The 17,844-nt window shown below is 40.2% G+C and overlaps 1 protein-coding gene and 1 long non-coding RNA gene across 14 annotated transcripts in view; one reads left to right on the top strand and one right to left on the bottom strand.

Annotated features, from left to right (window-relative positions):
* LTBP1 (latent transforming growth factor beta binding protein 1) overlaps window positions 1-15,954 on the top strand; it is a 223,123-nt gene extending 207,169 nt beyond the window's left edge. For all 10 annotated transcript variants that reach the window (XM_068939409.1, XM_068939411.1, XM_068939410.1 and 7 more), the window contains 3 exons: window positions 9,156-9,278; window positions 12,888-13,037; window positions 14,392-15,954. In XM_068939409.1, coding sequence (XP_068795510.1) covers window positions 9,156-9,278; window positions 12,888-13,037; window positions 14,392-14,561 — 443 coding nt within the window. In that variant the 3' untranslated portion in view covers window positions 14,562-15,954. The remainder of the gene's footprint in view (window positions 1-9,155; window positions 9,279-12,887; window positions 13,038-14,391) is intronic.
* LOC104151683 (uncharacterized) overlaps window positions 1-17,844 on the bottom strand; it is a 72,307-nt gene that overhangs the window by 26,039 nt on the left and 28,424 nt on the right. The window contains exon 4 of one of the 4 annotated variants that reach the window (XR_011140335.1): window positions 6,388-6,475. The exons of the other annotated variants lie outside the window; for them this stretch is intronic. This is a non-coding gene — a long non-coding RNA (uncharacterized lncRNA). The remainder of the gene's footprint in view (window positions 1-6,387; window positions 6,476-17,844) is intronic. 4 annotated transcript variants of the gene reach the window in all.

The following is a 17,844-nucleotide window of genomic DNA, read 5'->3' on the forward strand; positions in this document are numbered from 1 at the left end:
AAACTGACTGAACTGAATAAATGATTCATTTGACATGTCTTCAGTTTGTAGCGCTTAAAGTGATATCATTGGCTCAAGAGAGTGCTTTCACACCTCTGGGCCAGCGGGTCAGAGGTTCAAGTCCTGGCTGGGGAACCTGGAATTTCTCCATTTTCAAATACTTGTGTATTGCGTTGGCCAGATTTACTATTGAAGGTGTTTGCTTATTCCCCAAGTTGGGGCATACTGAAGATCTGTAGCACATGTTAAAGAAGACCTGGGGATGTGAAAAGCATTATCACTGGAAGACTTTCTTGACGAAATGGGCTGCATTGTAGGAGGGACCATTCACTCAACTGTGGTTTCCTTTCACCTTGTTTATATTCCCCTTGTATTTGAAGATCTAGATGCTGCCTTTAGAAGGAAACAGAGGGCTGCAGTTATGAGTGATTTGTCTTCAAATCCTTTCTGAAACAAATTCATGTTTGAATAAAAATAACTTCTATCTTTTCTGTCCTAGCTTTTCTTGAAAGAGTACTTCCATTTTTCATTACAAGATTTAAATATCCTATTTGAATAGCATCCAGCATAAAATAGCATCAGTGGGAAGATAGGGAGCTTATGTAAGAGTGATCCATGTTATAAAAAGGAATGCAGTCATTCATCAGGGTCAAAATGGATTTTACGTAGTTGCTGACATTTCTGAAAACAATTCATGGGAATTCTCCTACTTTCCTGTGCTTGATCAAACAAATTTCACTGAAAATGACACTAAACATTCAGAGTGTGAGATGAAAATAAGCAGCACTTATTAAAGTATTGCACTTAACAGTAACATCTTAATATCAGTAAGGCTGATAAGTCTTTTAGTGACATCAAAGAATAAACTGAAAATATTAGTTCAAAATCCTGATTTAGCGCAGACATCAACTGCAGTGATGTACCTGATGTACTGAGTACATCCTACCTGTAAAAACACCATTCTGCAGGGTAGGCCTCCTTGTCATTAAAAGAAGGAAGCACAGACAGATTGATTTCAGTTGCACTGGTTCTGCTGTTAGGATCTTACAATAGTGTTATAATCTAGACAAAGGCTTTCATGGATTGCATCCAATACAAATGTTAACTACAGAAAGGCATTCTTTCTGGGATCTTTGCAGTGTTAGGCTGTACTAACCCAAAGAACTTTCAGTATTGAGTTGTCTTTTAAAAACTTCTCTGTCATTTGGGCTCTAAAGTGTCATTTGCAATCTGTAATAATTGACAGATGATTTAGGAAAACTGGATAGTTTTATTTTAGTTAACAAGAGCAAAAACATCCTTTATCCATTGCACCCATCCTATAAATAAGCCTGTCAGCCGACCTGTCTTCAGAAGTTTTGCTTTCTTGGTCAATTAACTGTTACTACCCGGAGACCCAACTGTCTGCATATGGAATCAATACTCTAGTAATTGGCAGGACAGGCTCCGATGGGCTCAGCAGCTGAGTCAAAGCATCCGTGCCAGAAAACAGAGCAATTGGCCAAGACTGAAAAAATATGGAATCTAAAATTAGGCCTATAAGGCCATATATACCTCATGTTAACCTGAACCTGAATGTAGCACCTTGAGTAAAAAATTGCTGAGCCTCCAGAAGCTCCAGGGGTACTGTTACATAGGACAGTAAGTCTGAAAGGATGAGATATGAATAAGAGATAGAAAATGGTGTGCAGTGGCCAGTGTTTAATTTAGGAAGACTGTCTGTTTTTGTATTTGTGAAATGTTTTCACAAACCTGCCTTGGAGTGTGTTATTGCAGTGCAGTAGTGATTGCTTCAGTAGACACCTTAGGAAGCAAGGAAGGTGGAATTATGTGCCCTTGAACTAAAGATATGCCGGGGGATGCCTTCTCCCTCTCTGTAGGTGGCTGCCAGGAGAAGTTTTCATGTGTAGAAGGGGGATAAAGGTAGGACTCGGCTCAGCAGTTTTAGCGGGCATTTTATTTACTGAGGATGGGGTTACATTACTATACTGTATAACTATGAACTTGCTGATGGACTGCCGAGATAATGGCACGAGCACATTCTTAGGCAACTGTGAAGGACGCTAGTGCGTCCGTATTTGTGTAACCTTACGCATACTTTTTACTCTTTAAGTTACAGTAGTTTGTGGGTGCCTGTGTTTTGGGCTAAAACTACTTTATGTTTAGATGATCTGCAGGAAGGACAATAGTAGAACTCCCATCAACAGATATTACAGGAGATGTTTTGTGGGACCAGGAGTCACATAAAGGAACTGCTGAAGACTCCTGCTGCGCTTGAAGCTTCTGTTTCCACCTTGGCATTTGCAAAGCCCAGACTTAGGGGCTAGCAGCTGTGTAGTGGGTACCTTGAGCCATCATCTGCGATGTTACATAAGGCCAATTTCACATAGTTTTCAAATAGACACCACTGTCTGTGCTGGTCCTACCAGTTCCTCCTTCCAATCAGGAAAGAGAAATAAGCACTCTGAGGGTTAGATTCCTCTGGCCTATTCTAGATATCTACTTTAGCATGATAGGAATGGTGTCCTAGAAGCAGTTAGGTCTTTCCATGGACTAAAAAGAGACACAGGATGACTAACTAAGGTGGAAACCCTTGGAGATGCCTGCAGATGGTTGATGAGTTTTACCCTATCAGGCAGAACAGATTTTTTGGATTGCATTTTGCTGTGGAGAACTTTCTGTATCCTTTGTAATCATTATGCTTTGGTTCTAGGCTGATCTTCCGTATTATGAGAACGTGGTGTTCTCCCTGAGGAAAGCTGATGTGTGTAAAGGATGAGTTTCCATCTGTACTCTTTCAGATGGTAAAGATCAGCAGAGAGGCACTAGATTAGATTCATTTTTGCAGACTGTTGTTCGTCTTTCTGTCTAGGATGGCACTGGGCCTGCTTCCTTTCTAGTAAGGGCTCTGTACCAAAAGAGGTATCTTTTGGGCACAGAAAATAGCAGTGATTGTGTCTCAGTACCCCCATACCCATGAGGCTGTGTCTCAGGCTCAACTGCGCAGATATTTTGGCTGCTTTCGTTGATAGAGATTTTCGACGCTTGAGATTTCTCAAGTCCAGCAGAGATGCACAGAATTACTTTGGAAGGGCTTTGCTCTTTTCTTTCGGTGAAAACGTAGATATGTTATTGAGAACAGGTTCTCATTTGAAGTACCTCACTCCTGTTGCTCGGCGTATGTATGTGAGCCTGTTAGGAAGTTTCTCAAAAAGATGTACGCTACTGCTCAGTGCCTTACCACGTGCTTAAAAGAGTCTGGAGCTTGTATAAAGGCTATCTATCTGGCTGTAACTTAAACTGGAGAAGCTGGTAAAAACACTACTGATATGGCTGGAGAGTGTTGTGTATATATTGGCTCTGTGGGTCAGTCAGTCATGTCGTGTAACAAGTGTCGGTTCTCCAAATGTTCAATATCAGCTGCTACCAATGTTAAAGGAGTGCTTAAGCTTCTTAACCATAGCCAGCTAACATCAAACCACCTCACGTCCCAATTCCTTTTCCATGAAGAGCTGATGACCGCTATCGTTGTGTCTCGTCTCTTCTGAAACAAGCTACCGTAAATGATCAGTCTGAAGCTACATAGTAAGAACCTGTTGGATACCTCTCATTATCAAAATAACAGCCGCTCAGGGGCTAAGCAGAAATTCATGCAGGCTACATGTTAACATCAGCACTCCTCAGCACTCCACTGGCTGCCATTTAGTTTCTGGCTGGTAATCCAATTGCTTGTTTCACTCTTTTGATATAAAACTCCAAAAATGTGCTTTTTATCCTGGTTATCCAGAGTTGCATCTCTCCTACCATCAGCTGGGTTCCAGGTAAGTCTCTCCTGGTATAAAAAGAAAGTATGCTGAAAAAGCATCCTTCCCAAGCCATTTCTCTCCTTGGTGGTTGCACTTCCTCAGCTTGTTGATCTGTAAGTATTTTGCAAAACTTTTATTATGTTATTATGATATTTGCTTAGTTGAGGGAAAGTCCGTAGTAATTATTGGGCTGTTATGTAGCAGCTGGGCATGCAAAGGCAATTTACCTTGAGAAATGTTTTTTATTAGGATTACCTGCTCAGGGCAATGAAAAAAATAGGAATGAAAATATACGACTGTTCAGTTTGAACCTGGAAAAAAACAAATCAGAGCTTAGGAAGTATTTTGAAAAGAAGAAAAGCAAATGTTCTGTCTTCCTTCGAGTACAGATGACTTTTAAAAGCCCAGATAAAGGGAAACTAGATTCCTTCATTCCCTATTGTGCTCTTAAGGAAAAAGCTTTGGAAGAGCATCTTGGAAAGCTAAAATTTTAAAACTTCACATCCCAAGCGTACATGTGAGTCAGCAAGGAGTTGGAAAGCCATTTATGAAGCTGTGACAGACACATTACCTTTACTACAGTTTAACCGTCTACCACAAGCAGTAGGAGAAAAGATTGTTTTAGGAAATTTGAGGAGCCTCGGTTGAGACCAAAGACTACTACCAACAGGTTCTGTAATGACCAGATTAGTTGTTCCTTTGATTTTAACAAGAGTTTTACATCCACTGTGATCTTTTCTCCCAGCCATTTAATTTCGAGTTTCTCCATGTAAAGGGATGGATATCCCTCTTTAATTCATGAAAAATTCCTTGGTTAAGCCTGGTGCCCTTCCCTCTTTCTTGAGCACCAAGAGTGGTGGTATGTATGTAAGTAAGTGCTGTCCTCAAACCTCAGTACTTGTTTATGGAGAAAGTCAATGAAATAATCTAAATGGTCAATTAGCACAATCTAAACATAGAGAAGAAATATTTTCAGCCTTGGTTCATAGATGATGCAATCTCCTGAGAGAGCATGAACTTAAGCAATTCAGACTGATGTCCCAAACCTCTGATAGGGATGGGACATGTATTTTACATAATAGATGTGTTCTTGGCTTTGTGCTTGTCTTCAGTGATTTCTTCCATGGTGAAAGTGCTGCATTTTCCAATTATATGAAGGAAACAGCCGTGGTGTTGATAGCCTTGGCTCCTTTTTGTGTATGTGATGGTGATAGTTCAGAAGAGCTGGAACAGAAATAAAACTTGCTTTATGGGCAAGAGGGAGGATTGGCTGTGGTGTAGTTGTTTCATGGTTATGTCAGGAAAAGCATGGTTATGTCAGGAAAGGGTTTTTTTTTTTTTTAATATATAATATTTTGTCTTAAATGCATGAAATGTGGAACAGGTTTTTTTAATTGACTAGAGAATTTAGTTAGGATTTTAGGCGTCCAGGTGCAAATAAAGGCGGCGCATGCTTATGCAGTTACAATAACTGTATATGCAAATTAGATGCACATTTGCACAGCTGTACTTGTGCTAACAAGCACCTAATAGCCAGTCAATCCATCCAATTTATGTTTTGTTGTCTTTGTCAGCCTAGCTTTCACCACCAATTATGGCTAACATTTGTGCCAGTACACGTGCATCTAGCTGTATTGCCCTAAAAACACTTGCTTTATATGCACACTCTATGTATCTGACTTAGAAAATGCTCCCTTTACATTCTTGGAAGCATACATCAACTTCCTTTCACAACAGCTATCCTAAGTTATACCACAAGCTGCCTCCGTGCTTCTTTTGCAAGTTATCAGCAAAACTTGGAAACATACGGAGTAACGTGCACAAAATCATATTAAAAAGAGCAGTCTTTTTCTCTTGAACCGCAGTTACATGATCTCTGATTACAGCCAGAAGGTAAGCTAGCAGAGAAGATGAATCCCTGTAAGAAAAGTTTTTAACTTTTGACTGTGAATTATAGAAAATGGATGTGTTTTTTTTACTTTATCTGAAAGCTTACCTTGAAAGTCAGCAATAAGTTCTGTGACAGCTAAAATGTTTTTGTCATTCAGGAATAGTTACAGTTGTTCCCTTCCTCTCTCCCTCCCCTACCACCTTCCTGATCCCAGGTCTCCTGCTGTTATCTCCCTAGGACAGTATCATGGTGTCCTCCCATTTGAATACTTGCTGCAACTTTCTGTGTACCAGTCATGCTTTTAACCACAAATCTTAGGGCAGTCTGTTCATGTAGCTCCTCTCCCTGGAAAATTGTGACCATTGTGGAGCACAGTGACCTAAAGCATACTATTTTTAATTTGAACTGTAGGAACGTAGCATAGCAAGGGGAAAAGTTTAAAACAACAGAAATTGTGACTACACATCTGTCTTGCCAGAACTTGTTCTGTCATCCAGTGGGGGACCCTGACGGGTTCATTTTTCTCAGGCATCTGAGTCTGTTTTACCTTATCTCAAAACCCCGTTCTCTTTATATTTACAGAATGAGTCCCTCCTAATGTCCTTCAGCCCTTTGCTGTCTCTCCTCTCTCCACCTTTTTCACCCATGGTAAAAACAGGCAAGCCCAACAAGGCAGCAGAAGGAACTTACCACTGTTACTGGCCCCAAATTCCCACTGGTAATTTCTTATTTGAGGTGCTCCTGATCTCCCTAGGTTTCTCTCCTGAGCACCTGGCAACTGAATCAACACACCACAAAAGAAAGACAAGAGAGAACGTTTACACTATCTGGACCACTAAACAGAGCGTACAGTACTCAAAGAGTAATTATAGGTAATTCCAAAATCATTACCGTATGTATCAAAACAAGTATAGAAATTATATAGAGAAAGTATAGGTGTATAAATTCTAAAGCGACTTAAGGATATTAAAATGCATTGTCAACTTTTGTAATAAAGCAATATGTATAATTAGCATAAAAAATATTACCATTATGGATCAGCGTCTGTTTTGTAGGCACTGATTTATTTACAATTGCAGCTAAAAATTCAGACATTCAAAACTTGGCTGGCAAAGGACCAGTGCAGCAGGAAACAAGTTCCTATCGTCAACATTCCTGTATCCTTCTATCGCTAATTAACAACTTTGCATTGGCAAATGTGCAATCTAAAATAGTCTTGCAAGTCTTCATATTATCCAACTCTCATGTACATGCTATCTCCACCGCTATGGATTTTCAGATAGTCTCACTGCTTCCTTCAGAAGAAACATCATTTCTACTACTGATCTCATTAAGAGCAAAATTAGCAGCAAGTAACCTGAAAAGCCAGCGTCAAGGTTCTGTCCAATCCTTTCCATCAGCTCACACTCATACGGAAGAAGCGGTGGTCTCTTAGACCCGCCTGCCTTGTCCCCTTTCTGGTCATGGATTGTTTTTTTGTGTTGTGCTTTCTTTCACATAGGCCAAATGAATTAGTATTTTGCAGTAGATAGTAGATTCTCTTTGCCAAGAACGTACGTACGTACATACGTGTGTGTGCGTGCGTGCGCGCGTGTGCGCTTTTACACTTCTGCACATCTTTTCGCTGTTCTTTTACTATCTGTACAGACTCTGCGTATCACAACTGTTTTGTGTAGTTCAACACAAAACAATGAAAGAGTCAATCTGAGATGATAAGCTGGCTGTCCCCATACTTGGATGTTATTTGCGGTTCAGTGTGGGGAAGGAAGAGTATGGTGTTTCTCATCCTATGACAGCTCTTAAAGCTACACTATCGTAATATCTGAGTGGGAGGCTGTGCATTAAAGGACATAACTAACATTTGTTATGTTAGTAAAAACTAACATGTTTATTATTTTTCTCATGCTGGCTTTGTTTCATGTGCCACTGGATATCTATCGCTCTTGGACAGAGTACTTTCTCATCTGGAGAGGAGGGGGTTGTTTGTTTGAATATACATGTTATCACACATATAAGTATTCTGGAGAAGGCAAATCAGAGGAAATTTTGCCTTGCACTTGAAGCAGAAGGTAGTGAATTTTGCAGTAAGTTCTTTGGGAGGTCATGCTGCAGGCGCGGGCTGGTACCCGTGACAAGCCTGCCTTATGCACAGGCAAACTTTGCCCTTAGTGTACAGTGTTCTGCTTTTCTTAAAAGAGCCAAGTTGTGGACCACAGAATTCAGATTTTTTTTTTTTCAAACACCTTGCTGTTTTCAAGATGCAATGAAACAGTTCTAGGTGGAGGAGACAGCTATTACATGTGGAAATAAAATGACAATGCTGGGCAGCAAGTGGGGCTGTGCTCTGGCCTGTCTAGAGAACGTCTGGATTTAGCCAACTATTTACTGTCTGGGCAGTTCTACACAGCATGAGGTTTCTGGCTCTGTAACCATCTGCAATTCTTGGAGTTTGTATCTGCTTAGGGCTTTTTTTTCCCCTCTCTAGTTTGGTGGTTTTTCTTTCCCGTTCTTGTTCTGCCTTGTTCTCAGAACACCAGGCAACCTTCATAGAAACAGATGCTAATAGTCTGTAGCAATAGTAAAGAAGCACCTGGACTGCTATATTTTAACACTGTTTCTATTTCCAAAGAAATTGTCCTGTATATTTTTTCATATACAGTAATGGAAACAAGGTAACACAGTAAATCAAACTGAAAAAGCTAACTCTGAACATCAGCATTTCAAACATGGGCCCCAACACCTAAGTTCTAGCAGACCAGAGCAACTCTTTCTTAAGTGGCCCAGCTAGTGGAGAGGGGCAGAAAAATCCGAATGGAACTATTTCTCCCCTGCATTTCCTCTTGCCCTTTCAGATTTGCGGCCAAGGAGGCTCCAAACAGCACTAGTACATAAGCCGGTAGTTTGATGATATGGTTTGCCTTGAGGGCAGAGGAGAGTGCTATTTTGTAAGCTTTTTTTTTTTTTTCTTTTTTTCCCCTGTGATCGCTGCAGGTTGGATGGCCAGTGCTTAGTGTGCCTAAAATATGGCCCCACCTGCTTTGCTTTGCTACCTTTGGGCAGCTTCTGCTCATAGCCGTGATGGTCGGGGACAGCCTTGTTATCAGAGAATAAGGAGTGTAACCATAGCTGGCCCCTGGGCAAGAGTGTGTTGGCAGAGGGAAACGCAGCATCCCTCTGCAAGCCAGGAAAACCTGACCCATAACTTGTTGTACAGTTATTGACTCAAATCTATCCCTGGTATTATCCCTGTTATGACTTAATAGTCTGTATTTGGCTTGTTACATTTTAATGACATTTTTCTTGAAGAGAGAACGCTTTGTGGAAATTGAAGATTTATGTTGTTTCTAGGAAGATAAGTTTATTTCCAGCTAATACGAGCCACAATTCACTGGGACTAATGCAACGCGGCCTGTTACAAGGGTGATTAGTTTTATATCCTATTTTCTTTCTCCCCTCAGAGGATTATGCCCAGCTGTGCAACATTCCCGTTCCAGGATCTCGACGGCCATATGGACAAGATGCTTTGGTTGACTTTGAGGAGCACTACACTCCAGAAACTAATCCATACTTTGTTGAAGACCGTAAGCAAGTTTAACTGTTATGTAAAATACTTGAAATGGGGTTGTAACTTGGATTATTTCCCTGTTGCTGGCTTCATTCTTCTGTTTGCTTCTGAGTAATATGGCCTATTTATGTATTAGTTATTCCTATGACACCAGCTTTCAGTCAGGTGTTCAGGTTCAAGAGCCAGCATTGTATAAGAGTCCAGTTGGGCTCAGAGTGCGATATTAATTTTTAATATAATGAAATAGTTTGTGCCAAGTGTACTAAATTTATATTTACCAACAGATTTACAGCTAAAGGTCAAAAGGATTGCCAGTTTCCCTTCTCACACATTAATTTTGCTTTAGAGCATGAGACAGATTTCTTTGGAGTGCATGTCGTTTAAAATAAAAAAAAAAAAAAAGAGAGAAAAAAAATATCCCTTTGTGCCAGCTTTCCACAGTTTTTCAGGGGCAAAGGTATATGGGAGAAATGGCGAGCATGTAATTTGTTCTTGCTCACAGCACAGTATGGTCAGAGAATTTACATGCATATAGCCTCCAGGCTAGACTGACCTACCAAGTAGGGCATGAGGGATTGCATACGACCCGCATCTCAGTAGCGCTCCAAGAATATCTAGGTTCTTCATAGGTCGGGCCCAGCTCAGTGTTAAGACTCGGGGGAGAGGAATGCTTTCCAGTCTCACTGTCTTCCTCAGAATCAGTCAGCCTGTCAGTTCCAGCTTATTTCTTCACAGTTTTAGAGAAAAAAAAAGTGGAGGTATCAGAAGGAACTGGTAATTTCCATTGCTTTATACATCTGGCCTACAAACGACCACTACACTATTTCCCAAAGTGCTTCGCCTATTTAAGGAGTTACTTTTGAACTAAAGGTAACAGATCAGAACAGGGCAAGGGGATTACGGCACGTTATTAGAAGAGCAATGTGCATTTCTTTTGCACGCTGTACTTCATACAAAAATGTACTATATGCATCAGGTTAACAAGTTAATTTCTACTGAGCATCAGAATGACCTTCTAAGCTCTACACAGAATTATAAAATGTTTTATTTCTTTATACCCAGATGATTTTAATTAAACACTACTGAGCGTTGATGTCTAATTAAAATGTCACATAGATGGAAACTACCAAAACAAAAATGAAAACCCCACAAAGATGACTAGGTAGCTGATGGGATAAATAAAATACTGAGTAGGAAGGAAGCACTACTGCAAGTTGTAATCAATCAATGCTGAATAAATGAGAAAACTGTGGACAGTTCTGAATCCACAGTTGAGGCCTCTGTTTTAGAAACAGAGGCGTAAGAGCTCGCCTCTTCTGCTCCGATCCGATCACTGAATCACATACAGTGGCAAGCAAACGCATAAGAAACCCCAAAACACATAGCTGTATGACTTTGCTCTAAAGGTATCTAAACAGTTCTGTCCTGTGTTTAGGGCAGCAAACAAAGACTTCATGGTCTCAGTCTTGCTACAGTCTGTGTGATCCTAGTGGAGAAGGACAATACCTCCCAGCCCATGGCAGGGCCGTGCACGTCAATGCAATACTTGTCAACTGTGCGCCATCAATTTTTACAAAGTCAAACAAGCATATTCAAATTACAACCTGTGCTCCGTCCAGCTATTTTGAAGTAGAACTTGCTTTGAGTGACAGATATTTTGGCTTTAGCCAGTTAAAATTACAAAATTACACACTCAGCATAATAAAATCAGTGATGTCTTTCATTCGTTTAAATGTGTGTGTGTGTGTGTGCACCTGTTTCCCCCACCCCCCAATATATTTTTATATTGGGGGGGGCATCTTTCCCTTTCTTGGCACTGTTTGTTTTCTAAATTGGCTATATATATGATGGCCCAACAAAGATCTGCAATTTGAAGGACCCGCATAAGCCCTATGCGAGCTCTCTAAGTGAACTGAAAATGTAATGAAAATTGATCAAATTTCTTATTACATTGTAACTAGACATCATGACAATCTGCTCAATAGCCTCAATACAACTGCACTGCAATGTGATTTGCTAGGTTCATAGGAAAAAAGTTAATGTTTCCCACTTAATGTACATTTGTATACAATTTATGTATTTCATATGGACTCGAGGTGTGTTAGCAAGTGTTTCTCATGTCTCATTTTCTATTCAGTGACTCCAAAATTTAATTAGTACATCAATGATGGATATGATCTCTGTGAAGTTTCTTAACATGCTAGAGAAAATCCAGGCTAGGTGCAATGCATGTAGCCAAGGAGAGGGAGAATGAATATGACGACAGTACAGAAGGTAAATGAAGGTTACCACAAAAAGGGCAGATGGGAAAGACAAAGCAGGAGGGGGGGAAAAAAAAAAAAAAAAAAGAGGAACTCAAGAGCCAGAACAGGGAATGGGATAAAAACAGAAAGACAGGAGAACAAGCAAAAGGTCAGTGAGAAATTCATTTTCCTATGTAGCTGAGCAAATCTACATACCACTAGTATTGCAACAAATATAAATAGGTAAACAGTTTGTGGTTTATCTAGCCAACCTATTTTAGATATATCGATTTGCTTTTGGAGCTGTTGTATTAATTGTATGTTATGGGGCAGAGGGAGAGATGCATTACACATCCTACTTTATTCCACTCCATCTCCAGAAGACTTACTTATTTTCAATACTATATATCCGTTATGCTGGTAAAGCAAGGACTCTCAAACGCTAAGGACTTTTTTCTCAAAAATCTTTTTGATGTGATGGACTGCCATCTGCAGTTCTCTTAGATCGCTGCTTGAAGAATGGAAAGCTAGCTGGAAAACTTGTGCAGGATTAAGAGGAGCAATTTAGTCCTACTAAGCATCCTCTGAACATGTAAAGATGTCCAATAATTTTTAAAATATGTACCCTTCCTTATAAATAAATACATAATCGTCTAAAAGCCCTAAATCAGGGAGCCGAGCCCCATCACAAGAGGCATTGTACAAACTAGTGAAACAAAGACAGCCCTTTAGCTTTGACTACTCACCATCTAGAATTATGACAAGTAGCAATTGGTAGTTTATAGGTATTTGTACTGGCACGAATCACTGAACCACCAGCCAAGGAGTTACTAACCAAAACCACAATGGGAAAGCTATCTCTAATTTCTTCTTACTTTCCTTAAGGCAGCTGAAATTTATTTTTGTTATATATATTTATTTCTTGTAGATAAATTAGAATGCAATTCTAGCCCCCCGCACACAACCTTTCATTTCAAGAAGACTGTTTTTCTCCCAAACTGCATTGCCACTTTTGCTTTGCTAACCTAAAGGCTGATGCATTTACAATATTCGATTAAAACATGCTATTTAGAAAACACCGATTTATCATTAAAAAACTGTACTATCAATTTACTTTCATTTACAAAATACAATCACTGATTTTGAACAGAAAGCCAGGACTCAGAAAGCTATTTAGTTCTCATCTTGAAACACATCACGGCACTTTTCTAGTGCATTTAAAACTCCAGATGGTGCAGATCTGCTAAAGCTGACCTGTTTTCTACAATGTCAAGTCACATTCCAGTAAACCTCTGAGAGAATTTCAGAGCCTGTCTATACGTTTGAGTATACAGACTCAACAGCTCTGTAACTTACTTGTGTATAATTCTTTATCCACCCAGGTTTTCTGAACAGCTTTGAGGAGTTACAAGCAGAGGAATGTGGTATTCTGAATGGATGTGAAAATGGCCGATGCGTGAGAGTCCAGGAAGGCTATACCTGTGACTGTTTTGACGGTTATCACCTGGACATGGCAAAGATGACTTGTGTTGGTGAGGATACAGTGTATTATTTCATATTCCTCTGTCAGCCTGTCAGGTTACTCAGTCACTTAATTGGGGGGGGGGGGGCGCTAAAACAAAAGGGTTACAGATGACCACCTGCATTCTATCGAAGATGCCAAATTTATGCTTGATTTACTGCAAAGGCTAGTACACCTAATTGTTACAGAAACAACTAGGTTGGTATCTCTCAGTTCATCTTAGTCATTCCAGTTGCTTTCAATTAACTGATTTTAAACTAGACTCCATGGAAGTCAACTGCCAAGTCAAACAGTTGAAACTAAGAGACACACTTGTGAAATGAAGCTTAAAATTCTATTAATAATGTAATATTGTTACATGCACAACAAAGGTTTTTCAAAGTATTTAGTGAGGTAAGAGACTGGATCCTGATTGCAAGAGTAATTTTAGGAGCAGATTTTTCGAGCAGTTGGGTCACCTGAATATTCAGATAGCCTCTCAGAGGGATCAGGCCCCAAATTCTCACAGTTTACAGACCAGACTATCCCCCCCCTTTCGAAGTAGCAAATCTATTCAGCAACTAGGCATTGAACGACTAGTCTTCAATTAACAACAAAGCACAGGGGGAGGGAGTGACAGGGGGAAGATGAAGGAAAACAACTAACCTACCTTAACATAGAAGCCCAGTAATGACTGCACATAGGTGTTTCAGGTTGAGGTGTCTTTACTAACCTTGCTTAGCCTTATGCTTCATCACCCACAGCTGAGGTCTCCTAGCTGCATCATGATGAGGCTACCTGCATGCCTTGCAATCATTAGGAGGTTATAGCAAGCTGGCCTCCTTAGCTAGAAAAGATGTAGCTCCTGTGTATTTCAGGCCAGTGCTGCCCAATATTGAGTGCAGGTAGTCTGCTGCTCACAACTATTTAGTTGACAGCACCAAAAATGCCTAAAGTATTTGATCTGGTTTAACACAAGACATTTAGGAACTGCATTATTATGCAGTTATACTATTATACTAACAGCTGTTAGATCCTTTCTTATAAGCTAATTCTCAGTCATCAAATAAAAGCCTGTAAGTGATCATTAACAGACTGTTTTTGTTTGGTGGCTTAGGCTGAATACGGTGGACTCAGTAATCTAGCAGCGTAAGGCCATTTTTAATACATTATTGATTTCCTATGATAACTTCCTCTTCTTAACATTTAAATATTTATGTGTTGCAGCTTTTGACTCAGCCTACTTCTGCCTGATGGGAACTGAGTATATAGTTCTCCACTTATTTATATAGCATATTCTGTTCCTGACAATGCTGGAAATAAATTGCCTTTACCCACACACACCAGACTTAAGTACATGCCTTCTGATGTGCCCTTTTTTGCAGACGTGAACGAGTGCAACGAACTGAACAACAGGATGTCTCTCTGCAAGAACGCCAAATGCATTAACACAGAAGGTTCGTACAAGTGTTTGTGTCTCCCAGGATACGTACCTTCGGACAAGCCAAACTACTGCACACCACTGAACTCAGAACTAGACAGTGAACTGGAGTAGAGGAAAATCTCCATATCCTAAGCCCATATACTCTGCACTGTATAAAGAAAAGGAAGAAAAGTATTTAACTTGAGAAGAGAAGGCACCGGAGTAGCGAACATATGGGGAAAAAAGCATTAAAATGTGTCAAAGGTGAGAAATGATGGGCTGATTATATGTCAGCTTCACTGAAGTGACAGACCAAACGGACACATTTCTCTGTATGAAAGAAACAATCAAGTATATAGTGTGTTCATAAGAAAAAAATCATTATGCAGTAACAGTGCTGTTATTTTAAACAGAAGAGCTTTGGTATTTTGGTTTTTGTTTTTACTATTGCTTGATTAATTTGGCATTTAAATAGTGATGGAAATATTTTATATTACTATGTCATTTTTTTGATTGTTCAGTTCCTTGCCTACTGTTTCTCTTCAGACCTTTTTTTTTTCCTATCAGTACAAAAATCTTTGATACAGATATTCTTAGGCTATTTTATAAGGATTGTTACACAGGGTAATGCTCCTTCTTCTCTGGAACATTGGTCAGTGACTTTTTTTTTTTAATTTGCTAGTTGTCTGCCCTGTGGAGCAGGCACCATTTGTTTTCAAATGTTTATATACTTTGGCGAAAAGTCCTTATATTCATTTTGTATTCTGTATGGTTGTTTCTGCACTTAAAGTCTTTAGAACCCTTCTTGCCAAGTTCAAAGCTGCTAGTAGACAACATTGGATTCCTTTTGTACATTAAAACAAAAGATTTGAGCTCATGTCTGTATTGTAATGTGTAAATTGAACACAAGAGAGATCTTGTATGATTACCCTAACATATTAAAGCTGTATATTACAACTCAATAAAATCACCCTTTTTTAGAAAAAAAAAGCTATTTACTAATTGTAGGCTTATTATTTCTTTTATTCATGTTCATGTTACAAGAATCAAACTCTAGGGTGTGTATAGTACTAGAATTAATTTCCATTACAATAGTTATAGGGATTTGTCTGGCTGGTTTTTCCTTCTCATACTGTTTTAATAAGGCCAGGACTTGAATTAGTTGATGCCTGAAGTTAGGCTTCCAGAGGGAAGATTTCAAACACAGACCTACAGAAACTGTTTGACTTGGAAGTTGACTTCCATGGAATTTTTGTTCTTTCCTGGTTTAGGCATGTTTCCCACTAAATCTGCAAATCAGGCTCTTCAGTAGATGGCCTGGTTTTCAGAAATACTAGAGAAAAGGGGGATAATTGTCTTTCCATGATGAACAGTACGTCGCCATCATCAGCTCCATTTTTCAGTGGTAGAAGAGAGAGAGAGAGAAAGCGATTAGGCGACTGATAGATGTTTTACTTCAACCTTCTCCAGAATGAAATCGTTTGCTTTGGAAACGCTGAAACGTGTCCTTTTGATATTTTCCAAATGAAACATTTTTGCTATGACCTGCCCTATATTGAAAGAAAAAGGATAAAACTAAACTCAAGAAAGTGGGTCCAACTGTCCTAAAATTGAATTTTTACTTCTCATTTCACCAACAAAAGAAATACTTGTTTTGGTCCTGAATCAAATTTATTTTCCAATATTTTAGGTCAATCACTGAACAAAAAAATTCCTAAGTTGTAGTCCTTTAAGTACTGAGCGCTAGGTAGGTCTCATTAAAGTCCACGTGCCTGTTCATGCATGGAAGAGCTCAGCACCATGCTTGCCTCTACAGTCTGGCTGCTAATGCAGCTACCCATCTCGGGGCTCTGCCCCCCCACATCTGCTGGAATTTGACACAAGGACTAGTGAAGGATACTGCATATTCAAGAACTGATTGTATGTTAAAATACAAGAAAATTCCTGAAGAAAACCGGGGGAAGGGGGTGGGGTCTTTAAGGACGAGACTTTTTGCAAAGTATGTGAGACCTTCAAATTTTCTAGCATTAAGCAGAGGAGAGGTGGAGGAAGAACAAGTCTCTCTCTCTTCCCAGTTGAAAGAAATTGAGTACAACCACAACAGCTGGTCTATAACAATAATAATAATAATAATTTAAAAAAAAAAAAAAGTTAATTCTTGCTTACCTGCTATGGTTGAGGAGGAAATAAAGAAGGAAGGTCTTACTAGGGAATTTGTTAACTAAAGTGCTCTTAGTCATTCTGCTTAAGGTTAATCCTTCTACAGTCTTAACAAAAACCACAGTCACAGTTGTAACCTTTTGCTAGTAAAGCCACAGGCACGGGAGTATAAGCATCACTCCCACTGAATGACCTCCCATCATAGCCCACTTGGCTACAGCAGCTCCCTTTCCTACCCACCCTGATTTGCAGTTATGCTCCACGCTCTGGGAATGCAGGCTTCCTATCCCTCCAGGCTAGGAGGAGCAGCCAGGTGAAGGTACCCAGCTGCTCTGGGGAGAGGTCACAGGCAGCAAGGTCAGTGAAGCGCCCATGGGTAAGCCTGCTGAGAGGAGGACAGACTACATCTCTTAGCGTTTTACTGAACTGTCGTTGTCAACCATGCTGACGCAAGTCTAGTTGGAAAGACAGAAAAGGTATTTCCTTAGGAGAAGATGCACAAAAGCAAAAGCTGCATAAGCCCCATCTTAGGCATAGACTAAGAGCTCCTGGACAGCACAGACAAAACAGGAAACTAAGGAATAGGGCACAGTGCAGGGCAGCATGGGTCTCCACCGCTCCTGGGAGTATACCAGCAGGAAAGCTGAGGAAATGACGATCAAACTTCAGTACCCTTAAAGGACCTCTCCTTGGGGACAAACACTGTACTGAACATGTAATTTTGAGCCACAAGATTGGCTCCTTGCTGATTTAGTTCTTTTTTTAAAAAGCATATTTAAAATACCCTGGGAGTTTAATCATTCTCAGACAATATACATGCTGACCTACTTTTTTGTTTTTTTCAGACAAACAAACAAACAGACAAAACCAAACCAAAACAAGCTGTTCTGTGAGCAACAGAACTAAAATAATGCCTGCTTTCCTATAGCTTTTCCCTATGAATCGGCGCCCTCATCAGAGTAACTCCAGAGCCATCTCTTGGCATCGGTGCTGCTCTCCACATTCATAGCCAGCACCTGCTGCAGGTAGGCTGCTGCTGTGGGTGCCAGCACAGGGACGGATGGCTAGACGGACAAGCACACACACGCACATGCACACGCGCGCTCGCTCGCTCGCTCTCCCCCCTCCCTCCCTCACTTTGACTGCTACGCAGCTGCTACCAAACACAGCATCAGCCATTCGCTCAGCAGGGAGGGTAGCTTGGGTCACACTTCTTTAGCCAGTCATCAGCTGTCACAGAACACAAATCCTCCTG

The sequence above is a fragment of the Struthio camelus genome, chromosome 3 (genome assembly GCF_040807025.1).
Source record: "Struthio camelus isolate bStrCam1 chromosome 3, bStrCam1.hap1, whole genome shotgun sequence".
Taxonomy (NCBI): domain Eukaryota; kingdom Metazoa; phylum Chordata; class Aves; order Struthioniformes; family Struthionidae; genus Struthio; species Struthio camelus.